Source organism: Scomber japonicus, chromosome 23 (genome assembly GCF_027409825.1).
Source record: "Scomber japonicus isolate fScoJap1 chromosome 23, fScoJap1.pri, whole genome shotgun sequence".
Classification (NCBI taxonomy): Eukaryota; Metazoa; Chordata; class Actinopteri; order Scombriformes; family Scombridae; genus Scomber; species Scomber japonicus.
In genome coordinates, this window is record NC_070600.1 from 4229952 (window position 1) to 4252300 (window position 22349).

The 22349-nt window shown below is 40.3% G+C and overlaps 1 protein-coding gene across 1 annotated transcript in view; it reads right to left on the reverse strand.

Annotated features, from left to right (window-relative positions):
- tmtc1 (transmembrane O-mannosyltransferase targeting cadherins 1) overlaps nt 1-22349 on the reverse strand; it is a 207656-nt gene that overhangs the window by 96672 nt on the left and 88635 nt on the right. Inside the window, exons 5-6 of the mRNA XM_053314047.1 lie at nt 10400-10481; nt 10008-10111 (exon numbers count right to left, since the gene is read on the reverse strand). Of these exons, the coding sequence (XP_053170022.1) occupies nt 10008-10111; nt 10400-10481 (186 nt within the window). The remainder of the gene's footprint in view (nt 1-10007; nt 10112-10399; nt 10482-22349) is intronic.

Genomic DNA, 22349 nt, shown 5'->3' on the forward strand with positions numbered 1-22349 from the left:
ATGTGAGAGTGCTGCATCAAGAATCACTGGCAATGGTAAAAACTTTTTTAGCATAAGTAGTCATTCTTTCATCTGCTATTATTATTCCATTCCCATGACTGACTTCCAGCAAATCTGATCACCACTCTAAGCTGATTCTCCCCTCTGACTGGAGGCAAATCGAGGTTGCCATATAAAAGAAGGTGAGCTAAAGTTCTCATTGATTCTGATGTGGGCTGTGTTGGATTGAATTCTGAATAGTGAGGCAGTGAGGAGCGGCTGCAGGTTAGGTATCGATTCTTCAGGGATGATCTAACTGAAGCTCAACGTGGACCGTGAAGCCATCTGCTGACGAGCCAGGGAGGGTGTGTGTGGGGAGGGGATGGAGGTTACAGGTTGAATCTCCTCTGAACACAGCAATGAAAACATGTCAGGAAGACGAAAAAGGTGGTAGTGCTGTTCCTCCCTCTTCCTGATCCCTCTGCTGTCTCCCTTTGTTCCCCTGACTTCTGTTCAGATTGGCTATTAAAGAGAGTGACGGCTTGAGAGAGACACGGGAGACAAAGTCTGAAATAAACAGGCCTGGGTCAATAGGCATACAAAGACTTGTAGAGGACTTGCAGAGGTTGTCACTAGCTCACACACACACACACACACACACACACACACACACACACACACTTGCACACATAGAGATAAGGTAGCCCTCCAATGTGGTGCTGACAGGCCGTTTAGTGTGCAGCAGAATGTTCTCCACCTGCTCTCATCTGATGGGCCTGGGCCATAAATTCAATCCTTGCAAAGTGTGGAAAATTCAATTTTCCACACTTTGCAAGGGCCTCTAACCACAAATTACAACACACACATACACATTGTGGCTCACAGACAGGAGAAGAAACAAAAGGTAGATGGAAAAAAATTAGTGAGGGATCAGGGAGCAGAAAGAGAAAATGAGTCATTTGTCAGGAGGCGCATGGGTGTTCTTCTCTCCTGAGTCTCATCTGTTGGGGAAGGGGTTGCAGGATTAAGGTGTGAAGCAGCTCTATGCTCACACTTTTCACAAACATGACCACAACTATACATCAAAGCACTTCCCAGCACAAAAATGAAAAATGAGTGAGAGGAAAAATCAGAAAACTCAGTGTAGTAGTGTTGTGTTGAATCTGAACAGCTACATTTTAGTCCTGTCTTACTGAGAGAAAAACATGAACATTTAAGTCTACGTGTAGTTATAGTCATGGTCAAGGGTGAGCATTTTAATCAATATCAAGCTAACGGCTTCCACGTTAGAATGCATCTGACTGATTTTATTCTGAAATTACAGGCACTGACATCTGGCAGGTTGTATGATAAAGAATTCTGCTATTTTAAAAATGCTGGAGGTGTCTGGTCTGATGTCATCAACATAGGAACAAGAGTCCAGGCTTCATCATCTGGAGCCATGAATGCATCTATAAAGTTTCATGGCAATGTTTCCAATAGCTGTTGAAATCTGTAGATTGACCAACAGATGTTTGATTCTAACCCTATCCCTAACCCTATTTGTTTGAGATGATAAAATAGTGATCTGACTGTATTCAAACTCAAGATTTCTAACTTCCGTCTTTATAGATCTGGAAGCAATAACTTTTCTTTTCTCCTTGTTGCCAAGGACAACCTCTTCTGTCTTGTCTGTGTTTAATTAAACAACTTTTTCCATTAATTGACTTGTTCTAAGCGCTGGCACAGTGAGTGTATGGGACCATTTGGTAACAGAGATAATTAAATGGATGTTGTCAGCAATGGAAAGCAGTCTTATTGTCTTACATGATGTAGTCTAAAGGGAGCAGTTACATAGTAAAGGACCCACAATCAAAGCCCACAGGATTCTAGGATTAGACTCTGTGATTAACTTTAAAAAGATATGTTTTATCTGCAGAGAGACCTCTAGCTAAACGACTACACGTTCACTCTTTCTGTCTGCACCAATAAGCGCTCCAATGTTTTTTGTTGTTATCGTTTATTTTCCTTTTCACCTTCTCACTAAGCTGAGCTACCTTTTATTTTTAAATTATAGCTATAGGTTTCACAAATCTGTTTTCTCAACTACTTCATGATTAACACATTGTAGCACAGTTTTCATAAAAACTGAAATTATGATGCAATTAACATTTTTTAAATGACTTTCTCTCTTTATCTTCCCTCTGACAGAAGCAGAATGTACTTTATAATTGACACACCCACACAGACGAACGCACGCACACACACACACACACACACACACACACACACACACACACACACACACACACAAAGGTACTTGACCTCCAGGGGGAAAAAAAATGGAATAGCCTCAGTTGAATCAACACAGCTTTCACTCAGACATTCACACATAGGTGCACATCACACATGAGCAGATGGACAGTGTGTGTGTGTGTGTGTGTATGTGTGTGTGTCTTTAGAGACACTGGACCGTGTGTTGCATCTGGTGGTTACAGTACAGTTCAGACTGCAGTAGATGATGAGAATGAAATGTGACACTTCAACCACATCACGTATAGTGACTGTAATCCATCATGCTGACTGTCATCAGACACACACGCGCGCACACACACACAGACACAAAGGACAAAGAGGGAAATATAAATTGACACACACAGAAGGACTTGAGTAGGTCTACAAATCAATTTATCTCTCGTACATACACACACACACACACACACACACACACACACACACACACACACACACACACACACACACACACACACACACACACACACACACACACGTATATAAACAGAGCTGATTAATAACAGTCAGGATGCTGCTGTGATGACTTATAAATGGACTGGCAGAGAGACACTAACATGATGGATGATCAGCGTTACATCTCAGATGAAGGTGGAATGCATAAATATAACACACACACACACACACCCACTCAGGTCAGACTGTGTGTCAGTGCAACAACCTTCAACGTTTACATCTCTCTACAGCTGCACTGTCAATGTCAAACAGCCAAGACAAAAGAGTGAGAGACAGAGAGATAGACAGAGAGAGAGAGAGAGAGACAGACAGACAGACAGACAGTCAGAGAGACAGACAGAGAGAGAGAGAGAGAGACAGACAGTCAGTCAGAGAGACAGAAAGAGAGACAGAGAGAGAGAGAGAGACAGACAGACAGACAGACAGTCAGAGAGACAGACAGAGAGAGAGAGAGAGAGACAGACAGTCAGTCAGAGAGACAGAAAGAGAGAGAGAGAGACAGACAGACAGAGAGACAGACAGAGAGACAGAGAGAGAGAGAGAGACAGACAGACAGACAGACAGACAGACAGACAGACAGACAGAGAGATAGAAAGACAGACAGGTTATAAGGGAATAGTGGAAAATCAACCATACATCAGGGAGGTGAAATAATAAGAGGGGGAAATGAAGGCAAGAGGAAGGACGGAGTGAGGGATATGAGAATCTGCTATAAATTTCCCATGTGGCTTAGGGAGAGGAGAGCTATTTGTCACTGTGTATACAGGCTGCTGTGCTAATGACAAATTATACTGTTCTCATTGACGACGACAAACACAGGCACTGCAGAGAGGACCGGCAGACCTCACTACTGTCTGCTGACACTCCATCCATCTCATACTAACGCAAAACTAACTCATGACTTATTCCTACACCCTGCTAGTGAAAGGTGGTGGGAACAGATGTTGGATGGTTACATTTCCAGCTTTGGTTGCTATACTCTTTTAAGGGTCATCCTGGTAATATTCTTATATTTCTCTTACTGCAAACAAATCTCATGCAAATATTCAAACTCCATAGAGCTCCATTGTTTCCCAAAAAAATGGGTGACATGCTCCTTCATTACTACGAACACACAGTGTTGGGGAGTAACAAATTACATGTAACGACGTTACGTAATTTAATTACAAAATTTACATAATTGTAATCCGTTACATTACTGGGAGAAAATGTGTAATTAAATTACAGTTGCTTTTGGAAATTTCCATGATTACAATTTTAGTTACATTTGAAAAATAGCCGCAAGCACTCAGATTTATCAAATTGTTTTTTCATATCAACCTCCTCCTTCCAAAGCCGCAAGTTGGATACTGATGCTTCTGATTGGCTGTCTCTGGTCATGTGCCATTCAGTCAGCGTCAGACTCAGACTCAGCAACATATCGGAGGCGTGGAAAAATATGTTCCTGAGTTGGAAACACAGACACCACTTTGTACAGAAAGCCGACAAGGGCATGAACATTATTGTACAATGCAAAGAGTGTTTGCCAGCGGTGAAGGTGCTGTCGACGTCGAAACAGTCGATGTCAAATCTAAAGACACGTCTAAGGCTAGGTATAGCCTAGCTGTAACTCAGTTACTTGCAAGCACTCACATACAACACAATGGGGAAGAAGACTGCCAACCTTTTGTGTCTTTTCATGCTTAATAGATTAAGTGATGACAAAGTCAGCTGTAGTTTTATAGTTTAAGAACAGTATTACAAAGTAAGATGTAACCTAACCATCTCAAGCATGACAAAGTTTTTCCAAATATGACCTCGAAGCGCCACCTAGTGGTGTAATCTTTTTTAGTTTATTTGAGATTTTGAAAAGATTAGACCAGGTTAGACTCATAATCAGGCGGGGAGTTCCTGTCCTCTGAAAAGAAGCCAATGCGGAAGTAACTTAGAGCTGCATTCTATCAAAAGGCCACCAGGGGGCGACCGTTTTGTGTTCAAAAAGACATCCGGCTCTATACAAGTCAATGGAGAATTCACCCAACTTCTCACTTGATTTCTAACCTCAGTAAACGTTTTCAAAATGTGTTTATGGTCTCAATCGCTAGTTTAAAGCCTTCTTCAATGCAGTATGATGTTCATTTGGGACATTTTGGCCTCCCTGATTTTATATTTGACGATAAAGCAGGCTACGTGGCTACGTTGTGATTGACAGGTCGATTGACCAATCGCCTTGAGATCCAGCCCTCGCAACCAATCGCAGCTTCCCGCTCCGCCGTTGGTCCCGCCATGAGGCGGGTTCATGACTCCGCCTCATGCCCATATAAGTAACATCCGTGTTCATTTTTTCCCAGAATGCACCTGAAATTTTCAAGATGGCGCTGCCTAGATTCGATACTATTGGCTTCCGAGCAGCAGTCCACAAACCAATGGGTGACGTCACGGATGTTACGTCCATTTCTTATATACAGTCTATGCTCATAATGCAATGGTTAAACCTTTGAACACATGACAAAAGAACATTGACTTTTGAACAATTTCATCTTTATAATTTTGGTCTATTTTATAGAACATTAATGCCATCATAAGTGATGGGTTGTCTGGGTTGTCATGTGAAGCTCCATTGTCTAAGTTGTCATTAGGTTGTCATTAGTTGTCATTAGGTCTAAGTCATTACATTAACATGGTATCATGTTTTCCACATACTGTACACATATAATGCAACAAACACATTTTTTTAGTATTTATTTACATTTCATTATGTTTTGTTATCAGTTTATTAATTGTGTAAAAACAAATATGTGCTTAATTCCAAAATAATGATCTATGGTTTTAATCCACTTTTTTAGAGGAAACATCCAAGGGTCCTGTTGATGCGAGACACATCCAATCCGCCTGATGAGAGGGAAGATGAATTGGCAAGCACTTCTTCTCAAGTGGCTCCTCAATGTGCTTTAAAACAAGCCAGGATAGCAGCAGGGTTCAACGTGTCACAGGAACGTGTGAACAAACTGGTATTTGATTTCGTAATTGATGACGTTCAGTGCTTCTCATTGGTGGAACAGAAGTCATTTCGAAAGTTGATAGAGAGAATAAGTGGCGGGAGGAAACCTATGTGCCGAAAAACACTGATGCAGCGCATTGAAAGAGAGTTTGCATCCATGAAACAATCCATAACCTCAAAGCTGATGGATGTGGACAGTGTCTGCACAACAGCAGACATTTTGGTCGGCACAAAACCGCAGTTTCTTTGGAGTGACATATCATTGGATTGACAAAGGCACACTTGAGAGACATTCTGCTGCTTTGGCATGTGCACGCCTTAAAGGACGACACACCTTTGATGTAGTGGCAGCAAAACTGAATGAAATCCATGCTGAATATAAAATTCAAAGCAAAGTCAAGTCCACTGTGACTGATAATGGAAGCAATTTTGTGAGTTTGGTGCAACTGAGGAGGAGTCAGATGACCACAATGATGGAGTGGAATTTTTGGATGTCGATCGTCTTCTTCAGGAAGAGGGAGATGAGGAGCAGTTTTTCCTCCCACAACACCAGCGCTGTTCTGCTCATACCTTGAATCTAATTGCTACCAATTAGGTTCACAAAGCAGCATCGAATGGGCCATCACGTAAGCTGTATAGAAGTGCCATGGCTAAGTGTTCATCTATCTGGAACAAAGCACATAGATCTCCATTAGCCACAGAGGTGATTCAGGAAATTGCCAACATGCAGTTCATCATCCCATCAGTCACAAGGTGGAGCTCTGAGTTCAGGGCCATCACAAAAGTTGTAGGGGTACCAGAAGACCAGCTGAGGAACATCTGTGACAAGCTTGGTGTCCCAATGCTTCATCCACAAGAGTCTGCATTTCTAAAAGAGTACACTGAGGCTCTGCAGCCTCTAGCTGTTGCCATTGACATTCTCCAGGGGGAGAACAAATGTTACTTAGGATTTGTGATCCCAACTCTGCTGAGCCTCAAGGTAAAGCTGTCTGAAAAGCTACCTCATGTGATTTATACATCACAGATCATCACAACTATCATTAAGGCCACAGAGCAGCGCTTTGGATCGGTCTTAGATGGTAATGAAGCGATGGCGACTGTGACTCTGCCAAAGTTCCGTTTATGCTGGCTAGGCCCTGAGAAGAGAGATGATATGAGAAGAACCCTCCTGCAGGAAGCAATCGCTATGGAACAACAAAAACTGAGTTCTGTTGCAATGGCACAGGGTGAGCCTTCAAACTCTGATGACAACTCAGACGAAAGCTTTTTTGTCTTTGATAATGCCAAATCCTCATCTGACAGCACAGCTCACGATGAAGTCAGGAAGTACCTAGAAGAGTCAGATATCAGCCTGAAATATCTTCAGACATTTCCCATTGTGAAGAAGCTTTTTCTGAAGTACAACACCACATTGCCCTCCAGTGCTCCAGTGGAGCGTCTGTTTAGTCATGGAGGCAATCTTTTGACGGCATCTCGAAACAGAATGAGAGATGACCACATGGAACAGGCCCTACTACTCCGTTACAATAACCATCACTATTCCACTGATCCTATCCACAATGACTGATGTATAGTGTGTGGGGTTAAAGGCAAAATGCCAAACATGCATAATACATAATAATTGATTGAACAATGTTTCAAAATGACTTTCTCTGTAACCTAAAGGTTGTGTTTCCTCAGGTTGATTTATATTTATTATTTTGGTATTATTATTATTTTATCTGAGGGATTAGTAAGTATTTCAACTGGAAGTAATGAACAAGCAGTTAATTGCTTTTCCATCCACGCATCTGACTCTTCTGAAGCTCCTTTTTTTTTTGAGGGTGTCGAGGTGTCACAGAATCAAAGTGATCTGCTCTAACAAAGTGGAGGAAGACATAACTAGTGTGGACAATCTGTTAGCTTTATGTATCATTCTGTTGGCCAGTTTGATTTTTGAATGACACAGAGCAAGTGCTCTGCCCCAAATTTGCATTGACTTTTGTGAAAGTTTACAGATATGCTAAGATAATGAAAAATGTGATGTGTATGCACAGCTGTTCTCAGAGTAAAGACTGAAGTACTGAAGTTCAATCTTGTGGAGTCTTTTATTATATTGTCTTTATGTAGTCTTAAGTACTGCTGAAAGGTTAACACTATCAGGTCTTAAAATGTGAAAATGGTTAACAGTCGAGAGCATTCATTCAAAATTAAGAAAAGTAATCAAAATGTAATCAAATGTAATTAGTTACATTACTTTGAGAAAGTAATTGAAATAGTTACGCTACTATTACATTTTCAACAGGGTAACTTGTAATTGTAACCAACTACATTTCCAAAGTAATCTTCCCAACACTGCGAACACACACACACACACACACACACACACACACACACACACTGTAGTATATGTTGACTCAATCTCACAGACACCATCCCGCTGCCAGAAATACTCACGAGAGCACCAAATGTGGATTAATTCACCGCTGAAAATAGTCCCCAAGAAATACACTATTTCCTCCTGTTTGAGTAATGATGCTATAACGGTGACCAGCTGTTTTAGGAAATTAAAGGTGCAGTAGGTAGAATTTTAAAGGTACAGTGTGAAGAATGAGATGGTATCTAGTGAAATGGACTTGGCAGAAATGGAATCCAATATTTATAAGTATGCTTTAATTAGCATATAATAATGGAACTAAGAATCCTGTTTTCGTTAGCTTAGAATGAGCCCTTTATATCTACATAGGGAGCGGTTCCTCTTCTATCGTGGTGCCATGTTGCACCACCATGTTTCTATAGTAGCCCAGAACAGACAAACCAAACACTGGCCTTCCTTGTTTTTTTTTTGCAAGTTTCATAGTGAGCGTATGGTCACCCCTACATTCTTGGAGGAGGGTTATTTAAGTCACCACTAGACGCCCATGAATCCTACACACTGCACCTTTAATCAGCCTTTTTTTTTTTTTTAATGCTCTATTTTTTTAGCTGTTTTTGAGGATAATAGTACAACTTAGTAAAATGTACTACAATTATTGCATATTTAATTAACATAAATTATCATATTCATCACTCTACTCCCACTGAAGACAAATACTCACCATTAACAGTCACTAAGAGCCCCTTCTGAACACATACAAACTCTATAAAATGTGTGGGTGGTCAATCATCTGATAATACTCACTGATATCAAAACTACTGAATATTAATTCTGTGCAAATTAAACAGTGATATAATTTTATCCATGATAATGTGTGCTATTTGAGAAATAGTGTTGTATCTTCACATTGTGTGTAGGTTCTCAATATTCATCTCAGTAGGGACTGAAAATAAGAAATGTCTCTAATCATTATTGAAACACTTAATTTAGTTATTTTTAAAACTTTTATATACCTTATACTTTATATATACTTTCATATTTTTAAGTCTAAAAAATGATGAAGCTTTCTTAGGGTGCTTTGTCTCTTCACATCGTCGGAGGAATTTAATTCATCAGATGTGACGAACTCATTCATACCAGCCTCTTTTTGATGAGACGGCAACAACTCATGGCACAGAGCCAAATATGTAGAATTAATTAACATGGAGACAATTTCTTACTTAATAATAAACAGTGATAATAGAATGGAAAAGGATGGAATAAGACACAAATAGACAATTTAAATCCCTTAATTTAAATCTATTAAATACTGAAAGAACACAACCGACGTGAGGGAGCAATAAAAACAGCAGCCTGCAGAATACCTTTAAATGAAATATCGCTTATTTAGTTTGTAAAAGTCTGATGATGATTGAAGGAGACACACAGCTGTGTGGCTTCATATTTTCCTGAAGGAGACATTCTTGAAATGGAAAAGATGGAAAAGGAGAAAGGAGGGTTTTTTTTGGTTTTTTTTATAACTCACTTTTAATTTTTTTCCATTTTCATCAATCATTTTTATTTTATGAGTGAATTTGCAAAGCTGCTGTTGGTGCTGTTATTCCTGTTCCAAAGATACTTTTCGGACTGTTTACTGTCCCATCAGATCAGCTGACCAATCGATAAACACACTCAGTGGAAGTGGTGTCCTCTGCTAAAAAACTTCAGAGGATTCACCTTTGGTTCCTTACTGTCCTCCTCTCTCCTCTGAGGTGCATTGAAGCATAAATTAAACAAATAAAAAGCAAGCACCCTTACATAACTAGAAGTTCTCCTTTATCCTTTGTGTTCTCCTTTATCCTTTCCTTGTGTGTGTGTGTGTGTGTGTGTGTGTGTGTGTGTGTGTGTGTGTGTGTGTGTGTGTGTGTGTGTGTGTGTGTGTGTGTGTGTGTGTGTGACACTAACCTGGTGAGCAGGTGAGATGAGAAGGAGGCAGGGTTGTCCTGCTCAGAGAACAGAGGCATGGATCCTCCCATCAGCCACAGCCTGACCGACATGATGATCACCACCTGCACCAGAGACACATCCCATCAGTTCAGTCACAATCCAGCAGCAGCAGACAGTGAGACACACTACACAATTAAATATTAGAAGAGGCTTTACACTGTGTATCATGCTATAATAACACAGCTAACAGTGAAGCATACACTTGTTTCAAGTCTCTGTAAGTGTTACTATATTATAAACTGAAGCTGCCTAGAAGGTAAAGAGAGATATATTCATTATTCAAATCTAGTTTTAATAAACAGACACATAAAACCAACAGAACATCACTTCAAATAAATGTAAATACTCACATAGCCAAAGATGAGGCCGGCTCGTTTGATGAAGGGGCTGCAGATGTGGAAAAGGTCCCTGAGTCTGGAGCCAGACAGGTGACTGAGGGGGAAACACAAACAGACAGAGAGACAGTTAGTCACACTGTGGGCTTCAAGCTTAAGCTTAATCTAAACTGACATGTTCTCACAGGAAACCCCCCCCCCCCCACCAAAAAAAAAAAACACACCCTGTGGTGAGGAATGACATATACCAGCCGTCCAGCCAAATATTCAATAATTAGTCGATGTTGGTGTAAAATGAACCGGTCTACGTATCAAAATAGACACTCCTCTCTTTCTACTTAAAGTCTTTGTAAAGTAAGAATAAATATGTGTTCTGAGTTTGACATACCACAGAAAAGTGTGTTGTTAACCACCCTATGCTAATCACACGGCGGTGATTAGCATAAACCCGCCCACTACATCGTGAACACAGAAATGTTGAAACACAGTTTGTGAAGCCTAGCTCCACAATTCAAATCTAAATGGTTGAAATGCTTTTTACACCTTTTTTAGAAATACATTTATGACCTATTTAATGTGTTTAGAAGAAAATGTCTGAATTGAGTCTTTAATTGGCGAGATGATTGACATACTTTGTCTGCCCAAGATGTTCTATCTCTAAAAGGTAGATATCCTACTACAATGCTATCTAACAGTTGGCTCTTGTTAACTGATTAAGGATTCTCTTCTAATTTAAAGGACTATGAAGACCTTTGATCACAGCTTATAACCTCAAGTGATCCCATGACTTTAAATAAGAAGGAGTTAGTAAGACTATTCATTATGACTTTGAGTAAGGTGATGGAAAGGAAAGGTGAGTAAGGTGATGGGAAGGAAAGGCAGATAAAATACATACAATATACATATATGTGTTAAACATAGCGTGTGAAGTAATTGGTAAGCATTAACACATAATGTGTATTGGAAAAGAGGAACAAAGACAATTTCCCTGTTGCTCTTATTCTTACAATAGGATCCCTTGGGAAGAGTGGGACCACCACAGATAGATCTGAACATAAAGTAAGATAAACCATGAACTCAGCCCACATTATCCTGTGAGTCCTTTGGGACAAAAAACCTCAGACTGCAGGTCAGAATAGGCAGCAGCAGTGTGAACAGTCTTTGAAATTGCTCTCCTGTTCTTGGATAAAAAAAAAAAAAACAGAAACAGAAAGAACAGAAAAACTAAGGCTGTGGTTTGCAGAGGAAGCTCACACGCCTGCACAACCTCGAAATAAAACATAGCACCTTCACCTTCACCACTCAATTATCAAAGTAATTATAGATTGTCTATAAATCTCACTGCAAAGGCAGGGGCGTGTTCTAACCAAAGATGAAAAAAGAATAGATGAGAAGAATAGATAAAAAATTTAACTTAAAGGACTAAACCACTTGCACATTACAACATGTATGCACACACACACATACACACACTCCTGTACACTCACACAGATGCTCACACACAGCTAAGAATAATATGCAAATCCCGCACAGGGGATTTGCATATTATGCTTAGCCTACTTTTCAGATGACAGACATAACCTACGTGATAATGGGAGATAATAATACTCAGATTGTCCATATGCCCTAACATTTAGAAAGTTATGTTGGGTTAATTCTCCGTCACAGCTGTTGGGATAACCTTTTTCTTTACACAGTCTAAGGCAGGTATGTCCGAAGTATTCCATAAAGGGCCGTGTGCAGGCAGGTTTTTGTTCTAACCAATCAAGAGCACACGATTCGACCAATCAACTGTCTGAAGACTGAGATCAGTTGATTAAATGAGTCAAGCCCAGGCGGGGAGTTCCTGTCCTCTGAAAAGAAGCCAATGCAGAAGTAACTTAGAGCTGCATTCTATCAAAAGGCCACCAGGGGGCGACCGTTTTGTGTTCAAAAAGACGTCCGGCTCTATACAAGTCAATGGAGAATTCACCAATTTCTCACTTGATTTCTAACCTCAGTAAACGTTTTCAAAATGTGGTTATGGTCTCAATCGCTAGTTTAAAGCCTTCTTCAATGCAGTATGATGTTCATTTGTGAAATGTTGGCCTCCGTGATTGTATATTTGACGATAAAGCAGGCTACGTGGCTACGTTGTGATTGACAGGGTGATTGACCAATGTCCTTGAGATACAGCCCTCTCAACCAATCGCAGCCTCCCCGCTCCGCCGTTGGTCCCGCCCATACGTCCGTTCATGACTCCGCCTCATACCCATATAAGTAGAATCCGTGTTCTTTTTTTCCCAGCATGCACCTGAAATTTTCAAGATGGCGCTGCCTAGATTCGATACTATTGGCTTCCGAGCAGCAGTCCACAAACCAATGGGTGACGTCACGGATGTTACGTCCATTTCTTATATACAGTCTATGGTCAAGCCTGGTGGGTTCCTGATTGGTTGGAAGGATGTTGTTGTGGAGGAAGTTGAATCTGGCAGGAAAAGAGTGTTCCATATCAGATTCCTGGTCTTCCTCAAAAGCATCTTTGTGAAGTATTGCTGTAGTAACAGCTGTGTAGTCAGGGAATACGGTGATTGGATTGCCTTCATAGTTGAAGAGTCACTACGTTCAACAGGCTTTCTACAGGATGTCCATGACACCTACATCAGTGATTATAAACAGCTTGTCTCCTGGTCTCCTGGCTCAATCTCTACATCTTTGTCCACCTGGAACACTACCTTAAAAGTTTGGAAACTGCCATGGAAGAGCTTGATCCTGGTTGTTCAGTCTGAATGTAAACTCTCCTCATGCTCCCCTCCATGTGTTTAAATCTTCTACTTGCTTCTTGAGGTCTGTTAAGGTGGTTTGTTCCGATAATATTTTGACCATGTTGGCAGTCCATCCTCAATGGCTTATGTTAGCTTTTATGTCCAAACTATTCCATAAAGGGCCATGTGCCTTCAGGTTTATGTTCCAAACAATCAAAAGCACACAATCAACTGTCTGAAGCTTGAGATCAGTTGATTAAATGAGTCCAGTCCAGGTGTACTCCTGATTGGTTGGAATAAAAACCTGCAGCCACATGATCCTTTATGGAATCGTTTTGACATCTCTGTTTTATGTGATCAATTTCTGTGTAAATTGCTGTGGGATTGTTACTAATTTCAGTTTTCACTGCCATTATTTCCTTCTTTAATGTTTCAAATCATCTGCTAAAGTGAGGAGCTATCAGCTTTGATCCATATGATGTTCATGGTTGGATTTACCACAGGTATGGGCGGGGCTTGATCGAGGTCATCCAAACTCTTTGAAATGGACTTTGGTATTTGTATTTCAGAAGAACATCCACACCAATTCTACTGGACTTTAACTACACTTTGCTTTATTAATGATTTTAACTGTATACAGTATGTGTGATTTAATTATCATTTAAATATTAGAAGGGATTCCGAAGCACCTCTGGATATTCCATTTGTCGCTCACCCAAGGAGCTAGTTTATTTTAAGCTAAAAGCTTAAGCTAGGTATCTTAAGTTAGAAGTGTTTTATAAATTAGGCAGAGGGAATAAAACTCTGGTTATCATCATTCACTTGTCATGATGACATTAACAATGTTTTTTAACGTGTTTTCACTTGCAGCACATGCAGAACTGTAAAAAGCTAACTATTCAGTCTTGCTCTATGTAGATGAATCAGGCACAGGATGCTATCAGAGAAATTATCTCTAGCATTTGTTTTTTGATCTCTCAGTAGATCATCATTAAACTTCAATCATTTACCAGTACTTCCTGCACATTTGTAGCATGGTAATTTAGGTTCATCCTCATATTTGCTGCCAAGGTCATCTGTGAACTCTCTGCAGACCACACACTCCTGTCCATTAGCCTGAGGTAGAAACTAAAGCGTCAGCTCTGACTGCGGAAAAAAAGGCAGCAGGAGAATAACATGAGAGAGCGAGGGATCAGACAGATAGAGAGAGGAAAGCATGGAGAATCCATTCAGCACCCCATCACTTTGTGATGTTTCCCTTGTGCAGAGCTTTGAAAGCATTGTAGAGAAAGCCAGAGAAGAGATCTCACAGGAATTCTACACATATTCTGTCTCGTCTATTTCATCTCTACCCCTTTCTCCCTTTGCTCTCTACTCTTTTTTCTCCTTTTCTATATTTGTCTTTGACTAAGTCTTTGCTCTGTCTGTTCTGCTGAGGTTTGCGGTGCTGAGAGACAGAATGACAAAGAGGAGTCAGAGTGTGCAGACGCTGCGTTCGGCTGAGTTTCCGTGAAAGAGTTTCATCCTGAATAAGAGAGGCTGTTTGACTATCACTGAACTTATTGCTAGACAGGCGCTGTGCATGTGACAGACTTAAAATACACGAAAACATGCTATAAATACTGATTTCTGAATCCAGGTACAAGGAAATATAACTAAAGAGGATGTGCAGTAAATACAACTACTGTGTAAAAGAGGGATACTTAGAGGATGACTGGGATGTGAATTGTGCACACCACTGTTAGGAATAAGTCACTATAAATGACAATAGCTACATTTACTCAAATATTTATTTCCTGTAGTCCAAACAACAAGCATGTGGGGAACCAGAGTTACATCGCATGACATCATTATAAAGATATATGACAAATAAATGCTGTTTAGCTGAGAGGGGTTAGATGCCTGAGGGGCAAAATAATCCTCCAGAAGAGCAAACACTCTGTGGGTTTATCACTAAGTCAAAACACTGGCAGAATTTAAAAGTACATATTCCTGTGATTTATCTTCTATACCAAATGTTGAACCACAGGTGTGTTTAGAAAGCATCAAATTTGACCCAAAACAGCCTCAATGGAGAAAACATTGTAGCACCTATACAAAAGCATTACATTTAAAATATTTTCACTTTTGTCCATTCCGGGCCATTTTAGGAAAAGTCATCAAATTTCAGACTAAAAGACATTTGGGGTGTTTTTTTTCATTATTTGGAGACTATCTTTACTAAACAAGATGTTCTAACTATAAATAATAGTACTGTTTCATTTTTGTGCTATTTTCATCACTGAGTGGAGCTGAGAGTTGAATCCCAGACCTGAACTCTACCACCTATCACACCACTACAATACATTAACCCTTTATAGGACACTCATTGAAAGGAAGGGAGGAAGGGAGGACGGAAGGAAGGAAGGAAGGGAGGGAAGGAAGGACGGAGGAAGGAAAGGAAGGAAGGAAGGTAGGGGGGAGGAAAGAAAGAGAGAAGGAGGGAGGGAGGAAAGGAAGAAAGAAGAAAGAAGAAAGGAAGGAAGAAGAAAGGGGGATGGAGGAAGGAAAGAAGGAAGGGAGGAGAGAAGGAGGGAGGGAGGAAGGACAGATGGAAGGAAGGAAAGGAAGGAAGGAAGGACGGAGGAAGGAAAGAAGGAAGGGAGGAGAGAAGGAGGGAGGGAGGAAGGACAGATGGAAGGAAGGAAAGGAAGGAAGGACGGACGAAATAAGGAACGAGCAGAGGTGGAAAGTAACGAATTACATTTACTCGCGTTACTGTAATTGAGTAGCTTTTTTGTGTACTTGTACTTTTTAAAGTAGTTTTAAAAATCTGTACTTTTACTTTTATTTAAGTATGTTTTGTGTGAAGTATTGTACTTCGCTACATTTTAAATCACATCCGTTACTGAGTAAAAAATGTTGGCCGAATGTTTTTTTAAAGCAAAGAGTATCGTACAGAATCATTAACCAGCATGATACAATGACTTAACATTCATGCAGCCTGTTACACCGGGCAGCTAGCTCTCATAGCGACATATAAACTCTAACACAACACAACAAACTCCATTAGACGTTGTGCTGTCATCTGTCTCACCCTTCGTGTTGGACGAGGCATTGAGCATGATGCGTTCACGTGAAAAGGACAGCGTCAGAAATGAGAGAATTGAGCGAAAGCTGCACAGGGGCACAGCCTTTTAAACATGGGTACTTAAAAGTTTGGTCTTCTTTGGGTAATTTTAAGAAAAGTTATTGCTCTTGTGACTTTCACCCATAGTGATTCATAGATATGCAGTATGACTGTTGGTTTACAACAGGGTGATTGTAGGACTAGGATCAGAGCTTTAGAGGGGCTCAGCTCCTAATGAGAATTTGACATTCAATGCCCTGAAAGTGTTTTAAAAAACCCCAATAATCATTCAGTGTTTCCCACACAATATTTAGAGACTATGGAGGGGTTTATCATTTATTTTTAGGGCTGCTGAGATCAAATTTAGGGGTGTTGGAAAATCCAAAAAAAAAAGTCTAAAATCGCTCTGGGTTTACAGAATCCACAATTATGCCACCTTCAATTTAATGGTTGTGTTATTTGAAAATGTTTTATGGGATGGTCTTCACTAAAATGACACATATCTCCATAAATGTTTTAAATGTTGTGTGTCGACATATTTTGTCATTGAAGCTGAATTTGTAAATGTATACCTTTATCTTTATTTAAAACAACTAGTTAGAGATTTATGAGCCATCACTTTGTTCTACAGCCGCCCCCCTCCCCCACCCACCCCCGTTATAAAAGTAACTAAGTAACTTTTACTCAAAGTATTTTTTTAACAAGCTACTTTTTACTTTTACTTGAGTATATTTTTAGACCAGTACTTTTACTTGTACTCAAGTAAAATTTCATCAAAGTAGTGGTACTTTTACTTGAGTCAAATATTTCAGTACTCTTTCCACCTCTGGGAACGAGGGAGGGAGAAAGGAAAAGAGGAAGGGAAGAAAGAAGGCAGGGAGGAAGGAAAGGAAGGAAGGAAGGAAGCAAGGAAGGAAGGATATTTTGGGATATTTACAGAAGTTACCAAATATAATTATTTGCCCAATAAAGGGTTAAATACTGTTTACATCACAGTTGTAGTGCCACTTTAACAGCATTGCCCAGTAGAAACTGATGAAAGCTGCGTGCTGCCTGGCTACACTAATGTGAATGTGTCTTCTCGAGGTTGGATGAATAAAAAAAATCCACCTGGGAGCTGCTGTTTGGTAAAAACACAGTAAATGCAGAGCAACACAATGTCCTTGGGAAAAATCAGTGAGACGGAGCAACGCTGAGAAGATTGGTTTCACGCCGCAAAGTGATGATGAAAGAATGAGACCCCCCCCCCACCCACCCCCATTACACACACAAACACAGAGGGGGTTAGAATGAGGGGGAATGGACAGATGTTGGTGGTGTCTTCAGACCCAGGGCCTCAATTTTTTATTTTTTTTTTCACCCCTGTAGGATCATGGGAAAGACGATTCTGTGTATCTGAATAACAGGATGCTAATTTACCATGACAACTGTGACCGCGGCAACAGCGCAGGGTGAATGGAGGAGAGGAGGTGTGTTTGGGGGGGATGTAAGACAGAAAAATTGAGTTTGGCTGATTTGTTTTGAAGAAAGGTCGGAGGAGGAGGAGGAGGAGGAGGAGGGGTGTGTGTCAGATTCCTCACATATAAAAACAACAAAAACACACACATACACACACACAGATTAAAATCCACTGTCCCACTTGGAGTGTAATAGCATCTTATTTGTGGATTATGGACAGTAATTGTGGCGCCTCGATCTCTTTGCTTTCTAAACTGCAGCTCATTGATGCTCCACTCACAGCTGAAATTCCTCACATTCCTCCCTCTAAGTGGCATTTCCTCTGTTCCTTCTCCTCCTCCTCCTATTCTTCCTCACTCTGTGCCGCACAGCTACACACACTCACCCAGCTAACAAGACTCCGGGCTAAAACTGACTCACCGAATCTCTGGAGTGGCCTCTGTAGTGATGTCAGAGCTGCTCTGTGTCAGCACTTTTTCTTTTCTTTTCTTTTTTTTTTTTACATCGGCGGGATAGTACAGAGACGTTAGGTAATGATAAGCATCTGACAGCTGTGGGTGTTCTGTGACATTCAGTAGTACAGATAATGTTCAGTCTCTATGAAGTTGTAAGCTTTAAGGGAAGAACTTTTCAGAATATGTGTCAGAGCTTCACGCAGGATAGACATTAATAAAAACCTTTTAGTACTCCTCTTAAATTTTATCAGATGGCTGAATGACTCAGTCACCGCCATCACATTCTCTATTCAGCTGTCAGCCTTCAGAGGTTTAAAAAAAAAGGAAGGGTAGTCAGAGTGAAGGAGAAATGATAGGTACCTGACGACTGTTTGGACACATGAAACTCAGGAGGAGGAATAGAGCAGAAGTGAAGGATAGTCAGACTAGAAGGTGGTACAGTATGCTGAGTGAAATATTCTTTCCATCTCGCTATATTCTGATCAATGCCCCCCCCCCCCCCAATTCCCACTGGGAAAGTGAATTTGGTCCCACTACTTTGTGTACCATTTTTCCTTCAATTTGTGAAGACAGATTAGAGCAGAGGTGTCAAACTCATTTTTATTCAAGTGCCACATACAGTCCAATTTGATCTGATGTGGGCCGGATCATTAAAAAGATGGAAGGAAGTAAGGGAGGGAGGAAGGAAGGTAAGTAGGAAGGAAGGAAGGAAGGAAGGAAGAAAGGAGAAATGGAAGGAAGGAAAGAAGGAAGGAAGGATGGAAGGAAAAGGAGGAGGAGAAGGAAAGGTGGAAGGAAGACAGGACAGGTGGAAGGAAGGAAGGAAGGAAAAGAAGACAGAAAGGAAGGAAGGAAGGAAAAGAAGACAGAAAGGAAAGAAGGAAGGAAGAAAGGGAGGAAAGAGAAGAAGGCAGCAAAGATGGAGGGAAGACGGGACAGGTGGAAGGAAGGAAGGAAGGAAGGAAAAGAAGACAAAGGAAAGATGGAAGGAAGGAAGGAACAAAGAAAGAAAAGGAGGAAGGAAGGAAGGAAAGAAGACAGGAAGAAAATGAGTAGGGAAAGATGGAAGGAAGGAATTAAGTAACAAAGAATGAAAAGAAGGAAGGAAAAGAAGACAGGAAGTGGGCCGGGGGGGACCCCTTGGCGGGCCGGTTCTGGCCCACGGGCCGCATGTTTGACACCCCTGGATTAGAGGCAGGACAAACAAAGATGCAATGCAAAACATATAAATAAATAGAGCTGGGTATCCTTCAAAAAATCAATCTTAGTACCCTTAAAGTGATACTGATAACAATTGAGTATTGCATTCGAGCACACTTATTAGAGGACCTGAACTTAAAGATTGAGATCTCTAAGATTCAGAAGAAATGACTGACTAACAGCTTGATTCCACCAGGCTCAGATGCATAGGGCTGGGTATCATTTAAAAGATACCAGTACCAATCCAAGTACCCTTAAAGTGATACTGATACCAACTGAGTACTTCATTAGATACTCATTACTAGGGGTGTGACAATACACTCAGCTCATGAGACGAGACGAGACATACTATATTTTTAAGAAAACATGAGGAAATAAATGACATTGAAATGAAATTGAATTGAATGTTTTAACTAATCATCTTGTAATGAATCACTTCAGTTCTACTTTCTAAATATATAATTATCATATGCAGTATGCAGCACTGTAAAAGGTTTCCCCATATAGATATGTTATAGATTTTGGTATTTATGGAAATAACAACCATAAATACAACGGTTAGTTACAATCACAAATACTAAAAAGTAAATTATAAAGAGTAGAAACAATTATAATACATAAATATAAGTTAAATAAAGAATCCAATTGTCACAAATTATAACATATTGCTAATAAAAAACAGAAATAAAAGTAAATTGCACAAATCCTGTATCACATAAATACACAAGTAGAACAACATATAAATTGTGTTATAATTTGGTAGTGTGACTCATTTTACTTTTGACATCATTAGGCTTCCAGAGCTGCTCCTCCTACTTCAGGCTCTCATTGTAGAGACCTGAGGTTAACCTGCTCCTCTCCTCATCTCATACTTCTGACTGAGATCCTCTCAACAGGTAGAAGCTGCAACAAGGTTAATGATCCACACGTGACTTTATAAAAAGAAGACATCACGTGCAAATGAGCGATAGAAAACCGATCGTCTTTTTTTTTTTTGGTGGGCCCCTTAATTATAGCGGGACAAAATTCACTTCGACGAGAAATATTGTTGTGTCACGAGATCTCGTCACACCCCTACTCATTACACATTTAGTGCTCTGTCTTTCATGTAACAGGTGTGTAGTGTAGACACACTTTAGAGCGTTTAGGTGGCATCTTGGCTGCTGAACTGTGACTTCACCACCACAGACGGGTCGTAGCTGCTGTGGCAGTGAACCAATCATATGTCGCATTAAATCGATGCTTGTGTTGATTGGCTGTGAGTAAGTCCATACAAATAGTCATATTTCCTAGCTCTGGGTGCAAAAAGGATTGATTGTAGGTACTGTTTGATGGGAGACATTTCAATACTCTTTGGTATTGATTTATTTTGATCGATACGTTAAAAGGTATTGAGTGCCGATACCCAGCCCGATCATTGATTGAGTCGATCACCACCAGAGGAACCTCTCTGTATTTCACAGTATACAGAGTTATTAAATATAGTATCTAGTATGACATTCTCACTTGGGTGCTCTGGTAGTGCCAAAGGCCATCAAAGCTAAGTAACCCAGAACGCATTTAACATCAACCAAGGGATGGTGGAGATTAAGCTGTTGTAATTTTCACTGTTTATGTGTCACTTTATTTAGATCTAATGTTTTTTCAGACGATAAAATTGTGTAAAGTTGAACTATCTAGGTTCCAACTATGTGGTCCATTACTCTAAATAACGCCTACTTTGAAATTTGCTCTGACATTTTCGGAGTCATGAAGGGCTGTTTGAGATCAGCTGGTTAACCTAAGTCATAAAGAACATCAGTGTCTTTGTAGTTACTCTCACTGCCAGAAGGGGGAGACAACATTTTTGCAGCTCAGGTGTAAATAAAAAGAGAACTGATTAAGACGTGAAATAAAATAATAGTGTGTGTTTTGTGAGTCTACAGTTACTAAATATTGAGTCTACTATGAGGCCATACTTAGTTGGAGCTTTAAGCTAAATGGTGGAGCTACTTTGCTAAATACGACAATGCTAACATGCTGATATTTATCAGGTTTACCATCTCAGTTTAGCCATGTTAGCATGCTAATTGCAGTGGATGTGGCTCAGTGTGTGTGACTTGCAGTGTAAAAGTGCTTTGAGTGGTCAGAAATACTAGAAAAGTGCTATATAAGTACAGTCCATTTACTTTTAACCATTTAATTAGCTCTGACCACACCAGACAGTTAAGGCAGGCGCTCTCTGTTTAAGACTAAAGCATTGGATCATTTTAATTATAAACATTTTGACCTGATGATGGCGTTACATACACAGTCACCACAGTGTTTACAGTTCATACTGAAGGGAAAATGAAGAGAGGAAGCCCTTGTTACATTGGTACCCTCTCTGTAGCACCACAGCAGCTGATAACAACACATGAGGATCAGAAGAGACTAATTCTTTCATTAGAAAACACAGATGATAGAGTGTGATGCCTCGCAGTAATCACTGCTTGATCTATTATTTAATGCTGTTGCAGCACTTTGATTACACAGAGTGGAGCAGATGGAAGTGCACACTCATTCATGTTCTTGACATAATTTCAGGATTTCAAAAAGTTGTACTATACTAGAACTACACACACACACATTCTCCCATAGTGACACATGGACTATCAGTCAAAAGCTTATACACACAAACAAACACACAGGAATATTGTCCTTACTCAGTGCTCTGCTTTATTTTACATTTGCGATATGTCTGCTATGTGTGTGTGTGTGTGTGTGTGTGTGTGCATGTTCACATTTCTTCTCTGTCTCCCTCTCTCTGGGTTGATGTCATGTAATGCAACAGTCTTATGATGTGTGATGTAGTGTGAAGGGTTGCTTCGGGGTAGTCACAGAGCTGCAACGCTTCACACTTCTCTCTGTCACTGACAAACACACACTCTGCCTGCATGCAATATGTGTGTGTGTGTGTGTGTGTGTGTGTGTCAGGTTCAAGGTGCCCTTTTTGTCAATGAAGTCAGTGTGAAAAGGCT